The following is a 13,111-nucleotide window of genomic DNA, read 5'->3' as shown; positions in this document are numbered from 1 at the left end:
TCTAAATCTGTTGAGACGACACCATATGAACTGTGGTTTAGCAAGAAACCTAAGCTGTCATTTCTTAAAATTTGGGGATGTGATGCTTATATGAAAAGGTTTCAACCTAATAAGCTCGAACCCGAATCGGAGAAATGCGTCTTCATAGGATACCCAAAGGAAACTGTTGGGTACACCTTCTATCACAGATCCGAAGGCAAGATATTCGTTGCTAAGAATGGATCCTTTCTAGAGAAAAAGTTTCTCTCGAAAGAAGTGAGTGGGAGGAATGTAGAACTTGATGAGGTAATTGTACCTTCTCCCGAATTGGAAGTAGTTCATCACAGAAATCAGTTTCAGTGATTCTTACACCAATTAGTGAGGAAGCTAATGATGATGATCATGAAACTTCAGATCAAGTTACTACCGAACCTCGTAGGTCAACCAGAGTATGGTCCGCACCAGAGTGGTATGGTAATCCTTTCTGGAAGTCATGTTACTAGACCATGACGAACCTACGAACTATGAGGAAGCGATGATGAGCCCAGATTCCACGAAATGGCTTGAGGCCATGAAATCTGAGATAAAATCCATGTATGAGAACAAAGTGTGGACTTTGGTGGACTTGCCCAATGATCAGCAAGCCATTGAGAATAAATGGATCCCCAAGAGGAAGGCGGACGCTGATAGTAGTGTTACTATCTACAAAGCTCGAATTGTTAAAAAAAATCGACAAGTTCAAGGTCTTGACTACGATGAGATTTTCTTACTCGTAGCGATGCTTAAGTATATCCGAACCATGTTAGCAATTGCCACATTTTATGAAATCTGGCAAATGGATGTCAAAACTGCATTCCTTAATGGATTTCTTAAAGAAGAGTTGTATATGATGCAACAAGAAGGTTTTGTCAATCCTAAAGGTGCTAACAAAGTGTGCAAGCTCCAGCGATCCATCTATGGACTGGTGCAAGCATCTCGGAGTTGGAATATACGCTTTGATGAGTTGATCAAAGCATATATAGTTTTATACAGACTTGCGGTGAAGCCTGTATTTACAAGAAAGTGAGTGGGAGCACTACAGAATTTTTGATAAGTATATGTGAATGACATATTGTTGATCAAAAATAATGTAGAATTTTCTGGAAAGCATAAAGGAGTGTTTGAAAGGAGTTTTTCAAAGAAAGACCTCGGTAAAGCTACTTACATATTGAGCATCAAGATCTGTAGAGATAGATCAAGATGCTTGATAATTTTTTTCTATGAATACATACCTTGACAAGTTTTTGAAGTAGTTCAAAACGGAACAGCCAAAGAAGGAGTTGTTGCATGTGTTGCAAGGTGTGAAGTAGAGTAAAGACTCAAACACCAACCACGGCAGAAAATAGAAAGAGAATGAAAAGTCATTTCCCTATGCCTTAGTCATAGGTTCTATAAAGTATGCTATGTTGTGTACCAGACCTATTGTGTACCTCACCATGAGTTTGGCAAGAGGGTACAATAGTAATCCAGGAGTGGATCACGGAACAGCGGTCAAATTATCCTTAGTGGGATAAAGGAAATATTTCTCGGTTATGGAGGTGACAAAGAGTTCATCGCAAAGAGTTACGTCGATGCAAGCTTTGACACCGATCTGGATGATTCTAAGTCTCGATCTAGATACATATTGAAAGTGGGAGCGATTAGCTAGAGTAGCTCCGTGCAGAGCATTGTAGACATAGAAAATTTGCAAAATACATACGGCTCTAAATGTGGTAGACCCGTTGACTAAACTTCTCTTACAAGCAAAACATGGTCACTCTTTGGTTGTTAATCACATAGCGTTGTGAACTAGATTATTGACTCTAGTAAACCCTTTGGGTATTAGTCACATGGACATGTGAACTAATCACATAAAGATATGAACTATTGGTGTGAAATCACATGACGATATGAACTAGATTTTTGACTCTAGTGCAAGTGGGAGACTGAAGGACATATGCCCTAGAGGCAATAATAAAGTTGTTATTTATATTTCCTTATATCATGATAAATGTTTATTATTCATGCTAGAATTGTATTAATCGGAAACTTAGTACATGCTACTTGACTAGATCGTTAGTCAAACATGGTTAAGTTTCCTAGACATAGACATGTGTTGTCATTTGATGAACGGGGTCACATCATTAGAGAATGATGTGATGGACAAGACCCATCCGTTAGCTTAGCACTATGATTGTTTAGTTTATTGCTATTGATTTCATCATGACTTATACATGTTCCTATGACTATGATATTATGCAACTCCCGAATACCAGAGGAACACCTAGTGTGCTATCAAACGTCACAACGTAACTAGGTGATTATAAAGATGCTCTACAGGTGTCTCCGATGGTGTATGTTGAGTTAGCACAGATTGAGATTAGGATTTGTCACTCTGATTGTCGGAGAGGTATCTCTGGGCCCTCTCGGTAATGCACATCACTATAAGCCTTGCAAGCAATATGACTAATGAGTTAGTTACAGGATAATGCATTACGGAACAGTAAAGAGACTTGCCAGTAACGATATTGAATTAGGTTGATGATACTGACAATCGAATCTCAGGCAAGTAACATACCGATGACAAAGGGAACAACGTATGTTGTTATGCGGTTTGACCGATAAAGATCTTCATAGAATATGTAGGAACCAATATGAGCATCCAGGTTCCGAAGGTTGTTCGAAGTCTCGGATGAGATCACCGACATGACAAGGAGTCTCGAAATGGTCGAGAGGTAAAGATCGATATATTGGAAGGCTATATTCGGACATCGGAAAGGTTCCGAGTGATTCGGGTATTTTTCGGAGTATCAGAGAATTACGGGAATTCGTCGGGGGAAGTAGTGGGTCTTAATGGGCCATACGGAAAAAGAGAGAAGGGCCTCAAGGGGTGTCCGCACGCCCCCCCTCCCCCTGGGCTGGTCCGAATTGGACTAGGAGGGGGCGGCGCCCCCTCCTTCCTTCTCCCCTCCTCCTCTTTCCCTCCTTCTCCTACTAGGAATAGGAAAGAGGAGGGGGATCCTACTTGGACCGGGGAGTCCTAGTAGGATTCCCCACACCTGGCGCACCCCCTAGGGCCGGCCACCTCTTCCCTCCCCTCCTTTATATACGTGGCCAGGGGGCACCCCATAGACACAAGTTAATCTCTTAGCCATGTGCGGTGCCCCCCTCCATAGTTTTCCACCTCGGTCATATTGTCATAGTTCTTAGGCGAAGCCCTGCGTCGGTAACTTCATCATCATCGTCACCATGCCGTCATGCTGACGAAACTCTCCCTCGGCCTCAACTGGATCAAGAGTTCGAGGGACGTCACCGAGCTGAACTTGTGCAGATCGCGGAGGTGCCATGCGTTCGGTACTTGGATCGGTTGGATCATGAAGACGTTCGACTACATCAACCGCGTTACTTAACGCTTCTGCTTTCGGCCTACGAGGGTACGTAGACACACTCTCCCCGCTCGTTGCTATGCTTATCCTAGATAGATCTTGCGTGATCGTAGGCAAAGTTTTGAAATACTATTTTCCCCAACAAATATATTGGTTAAACTAAGAAATAGTTTGTGTAAATGCTGATCCACTTGGCTCCACCATTGACTATAGTAAACATTTCATGTGGTTATTCAAGATCTTTGAGGTTAGTCTAACTTGTTTAGCTTCATAGTTTTTTTCCAATGAATATTGGTAGGCACACCTAGACTCAGAGATGATAACTTCAAAAGATCTTGATACCTTTTTTTAATGTGAAACATAGTTGTGTTGCTCGTGTCGTACCATTTTATTTGAATGTTACGCTCCCGATCAATTACATTCACTATTTCATAGAAATCACAAGCACTATTCTCAAATACACTGTGATTTTGTGGGAGAAGAAAGGGAAATAGAGAAGAGAGAGAGTCGCCACTATCGTACCTTGCCAGATGCAATTGGATGCCTTTTCCTGGTTGACCCCTAGCTTTAAGTAGTTGTTGGCGGAGGGAATGGTGGGCCACTCTTGTCATTGACCAATTCGGGCCCATACTATCACTTGTGATGTTGATGATGACCCACAACTATAAGGGATCAATCATAGTCCTTTGGATAAGTAAGAGTGTCGAACCCAACAAGGAGCGGAAGGGATTAATAAGTGGTTTTCAGTAAGGTATTCTCTGCAAGTGCTGTAAGACAGTTGTAACAGATAGTTTTCTAGTAAAATAATTGGTAACGAGTAACAAGTAACCAAAGTAGCAAGGTGCATTTATAGTAAAATAATTGGTAACGAGTAACAAGTAACCAAAGTAGCAAGGTGCGACAAGGTTTCACAGTTCTTAATATTACTAAGGGCAAGTCAGAAGTACTTCTTATACTGATTAAAGTGTTCTTGAGGACAAACGGGAATTTCATCTAGTTACTTTCATCATGATTCATTGACTCGCATTCATTGCTTTGATAAATTGGTATGTGGGTGGACCGGAGCTAAGATGTTATTCTTATTTGATCAAACAACCTACTTATGATTATCCCCTCCATGCAAGCATCAGCAAGTACAAGAGAAGAATTAAGATAAATCTAACCATAGCATTAAACAAAAGAATCCAAATCAGCCCCTTACAGAACATCTCATAAACTGGGGTTTAGATTTCTTTCACCCTCGCAACACATCATCTATAGACTAATCCCACAATGCCTTCCCCTAGGCCCAAGCACGATGAAGTGTCTTGTAGTCGACGTTCACATGACACCACTAGAGGAAGAACTACATCAAAACACTAATCAAAAACCAACTTCACAGATTACCTATAACAAGACTTCTCCCATGTTCTCAAGAACAAACATAACTACTCACAAAGCATAATTGTGTTCATGATCAGAGGAGATAAATAAGTGATTAAAAATCTGAACATATAATCTTCCACCAAGTAAACCAACTAGCATCAACTACAAGTTGTAATCAACACTACTAGCACCCCTAGGTACGAATGTGAGGTTTGATACAAAGATTGAAAGCAAGGGAACAAGTAGAGTTTTGAGATGAGATGGTTCTCATGAAGATGTTGATGGAGATGAGTCCTCCCATGATGAGAGGAGTGCTGGTGGTGATGATGGCTTCGATTTTCCCCTCCCGGTGGGAAGTTTCCCTGGCGGAATCGCTCCGCCGGAGAGCAAAAGTGATCCTGCCTAGGTTTCGCCTCGATATGGCGGCGGCTCGTCCTGAAAGTACTCTACTTATTTTTTTCTAGGGAAAATGGCTTCATATAGAAGAAGATGGGCATCGGTGGACCTCCATGGGCCCCACAAGCGCAGTCGACGTGCCCCTGAGCTTGTGGGACTATGGAGGGTCTTCTCTAGTATCTTTTTCTCACAGTATTTTCTATATATTAAAAAAATAAATGTTCATAAATTTTCACATCAATTGGACCTCCGGAGAATAGCTATTTCTATTGTAGCTTTCTCAAACTCAGAATTCCAGTTGCCGGCAATCTCCCTCTTGTGGTGTATCTTACATTTTAAGAGAGAAAAGACATTAGAATTGCATCAAAAAGTGGAATATAACTTTAAAATAATAAAAATAATAGTAAGAAAACATGATGCAAAATGGATGTATCAGTGGACGATCCTTGTTGGCCGACCGATGACACGGTCCTGTCCCTGATTGGTCTTCGTGGCCATGGCCATGCTCACAGCGTCAGCTAGAATATTTGGTTGATGTGGCATCGGTCTTCACAAACTCATTTTGTGCGGCTTTGGTACACACGAGTAATGATCTCACTACACATAAGTTGCTTTAAGATTCAGGCCACGGAGAGCTATTATTCCTCCCTTTTTGCTATACAAAATGAATACCAGGTCAAATAGAACTATTGGTCCCCACCATTGTCCTTCATGGAGGCATGGATGTGACAGCTCACTCTCTCTCTTCTCTCATACACGCATGCATATATTTGTTCTCGCTCGCTTGCAAATCCATAGACTTTATTTCATCTAGCCAATTAAAAACATTTATACCCTTTAAAACATAGGTTTACTTTTGAAATAATTTATATATTTGAACTAATCATGCCAAGGCCTTTAGAACTAAACCAAATTTGGATACATTTCAAACATGTTTAAATTTCAATGTTTCACATTTCGTATGTGGAACAAACCAACTTCACTTGAAAAATGTGATTTTTGGGAAGCAAGACGGTGGAAAGTGAAATATAGGTTCTGAAATGTGCAACTGCAATAGATGTGTTTTTTTTATTTCAACAATGTGCAATTGAAATAGGGGTGAGGTTTGTGCAACAAGCCAGGAGTGACATGTAGTTTTCTGAATTATGAAATAACAACCATAGAAAATAAAATATAATGTATCATTGTGAAACTGATTATTTGAAAATATGAAATAATTTTATTTCCAAAGAGTGAAATAGTTCATTTGAGAAATGCGCAAATAAAATAGATGTTTTTTGTAAAACAAGCTAGTCATTCTGAGTTGTGAAATAGTAATCACAAGTGAAATTATAATATATCATTGTGAAACTGATTATTTTGGAAATGTGGAATAATTTATTTCAAAAGAGTGAAACGGGTTATTTGAGCAATGTCCGATTGAAAAATATATTATTTTTGTGAAACAAGCCTGTAGAAAGAGAAATGTAGGCTCTAAATTTTGAAGTAGCCACATAAATTGAAGTTGTAATCTGGCATTGTGAAACTGATTATTTGAAAATGTGAAATAATTTATTTCAAAAAAGTGAAATAGGTTATTTCAGGAATGTGCGATTGAAATAGTTGTTATTTTTGTGAAATAAGCCAGTGGAAAGTGAAATATAGGTTTAGAATTGTGAAATAGCACCTACAAAAAATTAAATTGTAATTTATCAATGCGAAATTGATTATTTCAAAATGTGAAATGTATGTTCGAATTTAAATGTGGTTGAACAATATTCAAGATTGGTCTCATTTTAAAGATTTTGGCGCAAGGAGTTCAAATATGAAAAAAGTTTATAAAATGAATATATGGTTTAAAATATATGGGAGAAGCGAGCGAGAGAGTGAGTCTGCCATATTATTGTTGTCATGCATGTAAAGTACAGTTGTGAGCCTGATACGGAAATACCTATATTTCATAAACAAGAAAAAACTTTCTTATACAACACATGGGTAATTATACGGTTCGAGGTGTGAGTAGCCGATTGACTAGGCAGGTGCTCGTAGGTAGCTCAATTTTCCACTTTCCAGCAGTCTTGCATGTGACTTCCATTGGATCTCTAATATTGATCACTAATGTGGGTTTTCGTGCTAAATAATACTCCCTTCCTCCTAAAAATTTTGTCCTTACTTAGACAAATCTAAAATAAGAATTTTGAGACGAAGGAAATATTACTACTCTGTGTCTCAATTGGGACCTCGGGTGTTCATACTTCAACCATGGCGTACCCATGCTATTATTACGGCCCCATGAGCCAATATGGCTGGCTGAAATCTCAATGAAGCTATCCAGCAATGGCAGCCTTTCAGAAAAAAAAATTCCAACAATGACAAGGTCGACCTGATCGATGCTGATCCTAATAATGGAGTCGGCGCAGGAAGATCCGCCATGAGCATACCATATCAATCAATTTGTAGCGTGTCGCGATGGAGAACCTGGCTTCGGCCACGGGCATAGTGTAACCTTGTTGCGGCGCGAACATTTGCGTGGGAATCAGCATTATCCCCTAAAAACTAGCCAAAGCCAACCCGTTGGTGACAGCAAATCCCCCGGGCACATGGGGAAAGCTCCGGTTTGGATATATCATACATGTGCTCAGAGCGCGGCTCCGGCAAATTAGGTTGCTTGATGGATCGCGTTTTCGGTTCACTGCTACGTAGTAGTATTTAAATCGTGCGATCAAGGATCATGTTCTTTTCTTTTTCCGGAATCACAGATACATGCATGTTTCCGCATGATACATGTTAAATCATGTAGCCAGTTAGCATGACGTAGAGCTAACTAGCTAAAAGCATCCACGACCGATTTGGCAAACTCTATCCCTCAAACGCCCGCGGGCGCGTCCGTGGACAGTGACCGGTTACTCCTCAAAAAAAGCATTTTATATCCGGATATCTACCCCGCAAAAAAAAAAATATCCGGATATCTCAAATTAGAAACCACAAATTCATATTATTACATGCAACGTAACGATCTTTAATCGGAGCTTGTCCGGTCACCGTGGCCATGTCCGGCGACTGGCTGCGCTCCCCAAAATGCTGGTCCGGTCGCCGGCAAAGTAGAGTAGGGCATGGGACACGAGCCGACTCACATGACTCAATGCGCCGCCGTCTCCCATGCCATACTCTTCCTCGTCGCAGCCTGGAACCCGTTGGGTGCCGGTGGGCGTCAGATCGATGACAGATCCGTCCGGGGACGAGCCATCGACGTCCACCACGATGTGGTTGCGGCACCCGGACTGATGCGTCATATGGGCGTCGGAGAATGCGACTCCGCCTCGCCGACGTCTGCCGCCGCCTCCTACGCCCGGTGCCTTGTACGGCGGGCACGTCGTGCCATGGCCTCGTGGGACGATGGTGCGTCACGAATATCAGCGCGCCACCGGAGGAGTTGCGCGTCCGACAGCGCGTTCAGACGCCAGACGGACCGCACAACCTCCGACGAGGCAGCTACGGCTGCCCTAGTGCTATTTGGGCGGACGCAATGGATTCCTGACGGATGGAGTCCGAGCGCAGCTGTGCACGGGCCTCATCCCCGGGCGCGGTGGAGTGCAAGTTGTACGTCCATCTCCTCCTCGGGGCCGCGTGGGATGAGCTCGGAGTCGACGGATCTGAAGGTGAAGGATTCGGATCCACCGTCCGCCATGCTGGAGACGACCGGAAGGAGTAGGAGACTAGTTTGGGTGCCGGATGAAAGTGAAGGGGAGGAGAGTGAAGTGGCTGGGGTTTGGTCCGGTGAGTGGATGGAAAGGATTTATGTGGGTCGGGTGGGCCAGCGTGGCCCAGGTCCGACGTGATAGGCATGCCAAGACGCTCCATACTTGTTCCATTTTTGGGTTGGATATGAAGGGTGCTGGTCAGACCAGGCGTTTGAGGGCGGGTTTGAGGAGGCCGTCTGGGTCAAAAAATCATGGACAGTGACCGCGCAACCGGTCCGGACGTACAAGGCGGGTTCGTGGCGCTCGGCCGTGGATGCTCTAAGGTGCCGTTTTGTTTCGTAGCTAACCTAGCAGTGGACCGTTCGGCTGAGTGAAAAATTAACGATCGATGAATTCAGAAATCGGGGATCAGACAATTTGTCCCGCTTGAGACAATCGGGGATCGTGCAGCTTTGAGCGGAGCCCGTGAGATGCCGCAACCGCCCCCCACCTGCACCCCCGCGAGCGTCGGCGCCGTCCGTTCCGGTGCCATATGGTCAGCGCTTCGGATTTAGGCCGGGCGTGGTTGACAGACTTCTTTCCTTTTGGGCTGGTTGTGGTTGATGGGCATCTATTTGTTGTTGTGCGGTTCGTTTGCTTGCCTTTTGAGCCCACACAATAAGAAGAACCCCACCCCCTCAAAAAAAGAAGGGGACAAAGGAGAAGAACCCTAGGCGGCTCTCTGTGACTCAAACCCCCGCAGCCCGGCGCCGGCGCGAAGCGAAGCGAAGCGAGAAGAAGACATGGGGCGGCCGTACGCAGTCAAGGGGAAGAAGAAGCGGAAGCTGGAAGGCGGCGAAGCCTCGCGCGCCCCTCCGGCCGACGCCGAGGCGGTGGAGCAAGAGGTGAAGGAAAATGAGGAGGTGATGGAGGGGGAGGCGGCGGCAGAGGCTTTTGCCGAGGAGGTGGGGGAGGGGATCCCCATCGTGCCCCAGCCTGTCGACAGTAAGCGGCGGCCGGGCGCTATCTTCGTACTTGAGAGGGCCTGCCTCGAGGTCGGCAAAGTCGGCAAGGTATGCTGCTAGTACACTAGTATGGACTCTCGACCAATAAACCAGTGGTTTATTTCTGATGCGACCGATTATTTCTCGTTTGGTGGTCGAATTCAGACTTGGAGAAATTTGTTCGAGTAGCTGCTTTATTCATGTGGTAGTTTACTTTAACTTACGAGCACGGGAAAAGGTTGAACAAAAGCTGCACTGTCCTGAAATTGTTTGAATCCAGAAGCATCCCTGCCATAACAGTATAAGAGTGGGCTCCCAAAAAGATGCTAATGTCTTAAGCAGCAGCATACTTGCAGAATGCCACAGTTGAATTAGTGAACACAATAAATTTAATAGTGAGCCTTGAACATGTTTTGTCCTGATTTATTTGCAAGGTTTGAGTGAACACTAGGCGTAAATCTGTAATTATTTTCTTCTCTTCCCTTTTGGAGGATAGGTTATTGTGTGCATGCATGTCGTGGGCTGTGCATGAGTAGGTAGCAATGGTCAAATATTAGTGGCTGCTAGCATGTAAAGAGCAAGTGTTAGCTAATTACACCAGAGTAGTTACGTTCCTTCTACAATATCTGGTGATTAAAGAGATCAACGCCTCGTACTGAACAAAAATCCCTTATTTTATGTCACTTTTAGTGATTCTTTTAACTGTTTCTATAGGGTATGCAAATCTTGAATTCGGATGATCACGCAAATTATTTGAGGAAGCAGAATCGCAATCCAGCTGATTATAGGCCTGATATCATTCACCAGGTATTCTAAATTTCCGTCATTATTATTTTCTTTCTGATGCTGTAATATGAATAGAAAGCTGTCTTATTTATTACTACCTCCGACCCGTAAAAATGTCGCAGTTTTGAACTAAACCCAGTTCAAAACTGTGACACTTATTTTGGATCTGAGGGAGTATTATCCATCCAGAAGTTCCTGTTGTAAGTCAAAGGGAAGTAAATTTAATTTGGTTGTCAACGCGGCCTAATGCCATAGCATTTGTTTCCTCTCTTTTGGTTGTCCAACCCTGTTTGGGTCTCTGAATAGCTACAAAGTATGACTGTTCTGAATTTCTGCCAAAAATATTTTGCAGGCACTGCTTGCAATATTTGATAGCCCTCTAACTAAGGCTGGGAGGTTACAAGCTGTTTATGTTAGGACTGAAAAGGGAGTGTTGTTTGAAATCAAGCCTCATGTTCGCATGCCACGGACGTTCAAACGTTTCTGTGGCTTGATGTGTAAGTTGCAAATACTAGAACTAGTGCATGTTCTTCACCTTTTATGTCATATATTTCATGAACCATGCTGACCTGCAAGTTATACAACATCACAGCACAGTTATTGCAAAAGCTGAGCATCACTGCAGTTGGGAGGCGTGAGAAGCTCCTTAATGTTATTAAAAATCCTGTTACCCAGTATCTACCTGTTGGCATACGGAAGATTGGTGAGAAAATTATGTATTTACTAAAACTTTATCTGGATCAGATAAGGATGCTAATTGATGTATTTTTTTGGTCATTAGGCCTTTCATATAGTGCGGAGAAGGCAGTTAATTTGTTTGACTATGTTGCTAAGTCCAATGATGATGAACCTCTTGTGTTTGTGGTGAGTGGAGTTGTAAAAGCTTTGACATTGAACTAATTTGTTTTCTATTATCTGTTGCTTCCTTGTGCATAATCTCGTATTGTCTGCACATTATTCCAGGTTGGTGCCATGGCCCATGGAAAGGTTGACAAGGAATACTCAGATGATTACATACAGAGTAAGTAACTCTGTTTGCAATAAAAACAGTAGTCCTGAGAACTTTCCTAAACTTCTGATAAGGGTGATACTAATATGTTTGTTAAATCAGTGTGATTTTCAGTTGTTTGGATCTTTTGAGAGGTTTCAAATGGGTGTTAGATAAATTGAATCATATGTTTGTTGTGCATGCTGTGTTTGAACTTTAAGAAGTCCACTGTTCCCAGTGAATTATTACCTGAAAACGAACATTTATGATATTTCCTTTGCTCCATTCAAATAGTTCTCTTTTCTTGTATTGTTGATCAATACAGTGATGTCTCACAGTAAAATTGGAAACTTCTAGCATGTTGTTAGTTGTAACCAACTCTTATCAGTTAAAATTGAATACTCCCTCCGTCCGGAAATAGTTGTCGGAGAAATGAATGAAAATGGATGTATCTAAAACTAAATTGCATTTAGATACATCCATTCCTCCGACAAGTATTTTCGGACGGAGGGAGTACTATTTACTCAGTTCAGCTTGTTGGTATTAGCTATTAAATGAGGTTTAGTCTCTTTTCATATTTTTCAAACTACCCAATTCCTGGATTTCCTTTGTTTCTATAATTAACTGCCCCAAATTAGTTGGGTTGGGATAACTTGGTTGAAACTTAGAGTAGTTACTGGATTGGATTAAATACGTTTCTGCTTCTTGGTGGTTTGAGCATCAGCGGCTTGCCCTTTCTGACATCTTTTTTTTTAATAACGTGGACAATTAGATATTGCTATTCTCTGCCTCAAGTTGTATCGCCCTACAATGTAGTAGTTAATTGATTGTACCCCCCCCCCCCCCCCCCCCCCCCTTTTGCTTTGAACTGTAGTGACATATTACCTTTTTTCAGTTAGCGGTTACCCTCTCAGTGCTGCCTGCTGCCTGAATCGAATATGCAGTGCCTTGGAGCAGAAATGGAACATCCAGTGAAGGGAAGTTTGAAAACGAACATTACATCTTTGTGATCAGATTTTTTATGTGCTCATAGTGTTGTGCCTTTTAATGTCTTATGTCTACAGTATTAGTTTTGTCGAGACATGAATCACTGGCTGTAAAAGTATATTTTTTTCGAAACTGAGGCAAAAGAATTGCCTCATCGATTAATTAAGAAGAAGAGAACTGCCCAGTTAATTTACGGAAAATTGTACGAAAACCGATACAAACAACCCAAAAGAGGGCTACTCACGGAGCACGAAGCACCACACTGCCCACCCAATGCTCCTAACACACAACACTCACAACCCTCAACACTTGGTGAGAACATCTATGCAACGATTCAGAAGATCAAAGCAATGACGACGGCAATGACTCAAAAGATCAAAGCAACGATGACGACATGAGAATGTGAGCACTATCCATCAATGAAATCATGTATGCCTTCTCTTTGCTGTCACACTTCTTGCATTTGTTTCTCTTTGATTTCACCTTCACGAGGCAACCATCTGTCTTGCCGGATGTCGAGCGATCAGACACCAAGCGGCTCTC

General features: G+C 42.5%; 1 protein-coding gene across 1 annotated transcript; it reads left to right on the top strand.

Annotated features, from left to right (window-relative positions):
- The first annotated feature begins 9,402 nt into the window (after nt 1–9,402).
- On the top strand, nt 9,403–12,761 carry LOC123137347 (ribosomal RNA small subunit methyltransferase nep-1). The gene is made up of 7 exons (XM_044557061.1): nt 9,403–9,876; nt 10,522–10,614; nt 10,946–11,090; nt 11,186–11,296; nt 11,375–11,457; nt 11,557–11,614; nt 12,477–12,761. Exons 1-7 carry the CDS (start codon nt 9,607–9,609, stop codon nt 12,554–12,556), a joined length of 840 nt encoding a protein of 279 aa, XP_044412996.1. The 5' UTR covers nt 9,403–9,606; the 3' UTR covers nt 12,557–12,761.
- The last annotated feature ends 350 nt before the right edge of the window (nt 12,762–13,111 follow it).

This window comes from Triticum aestivum, chromosome 6B (assembly GCF_018294505.1).
Source record: "Triticum aestivum cultivar Chinese Spring chromosome 6B, IWGSC CS RefSeq v2.1, whole genome shotgun sequence".
Classification (NCBI taxonomy): domain Eukaryota; kingdom Viridiplantae; phylum Streptophyta; class Magnoliopsida; order Poales; family Poaceae; genus Triticum; species Triticum aestivum.
This window is presented reverse-complemented; position numbering and strand designations above follow the sequence as displayed.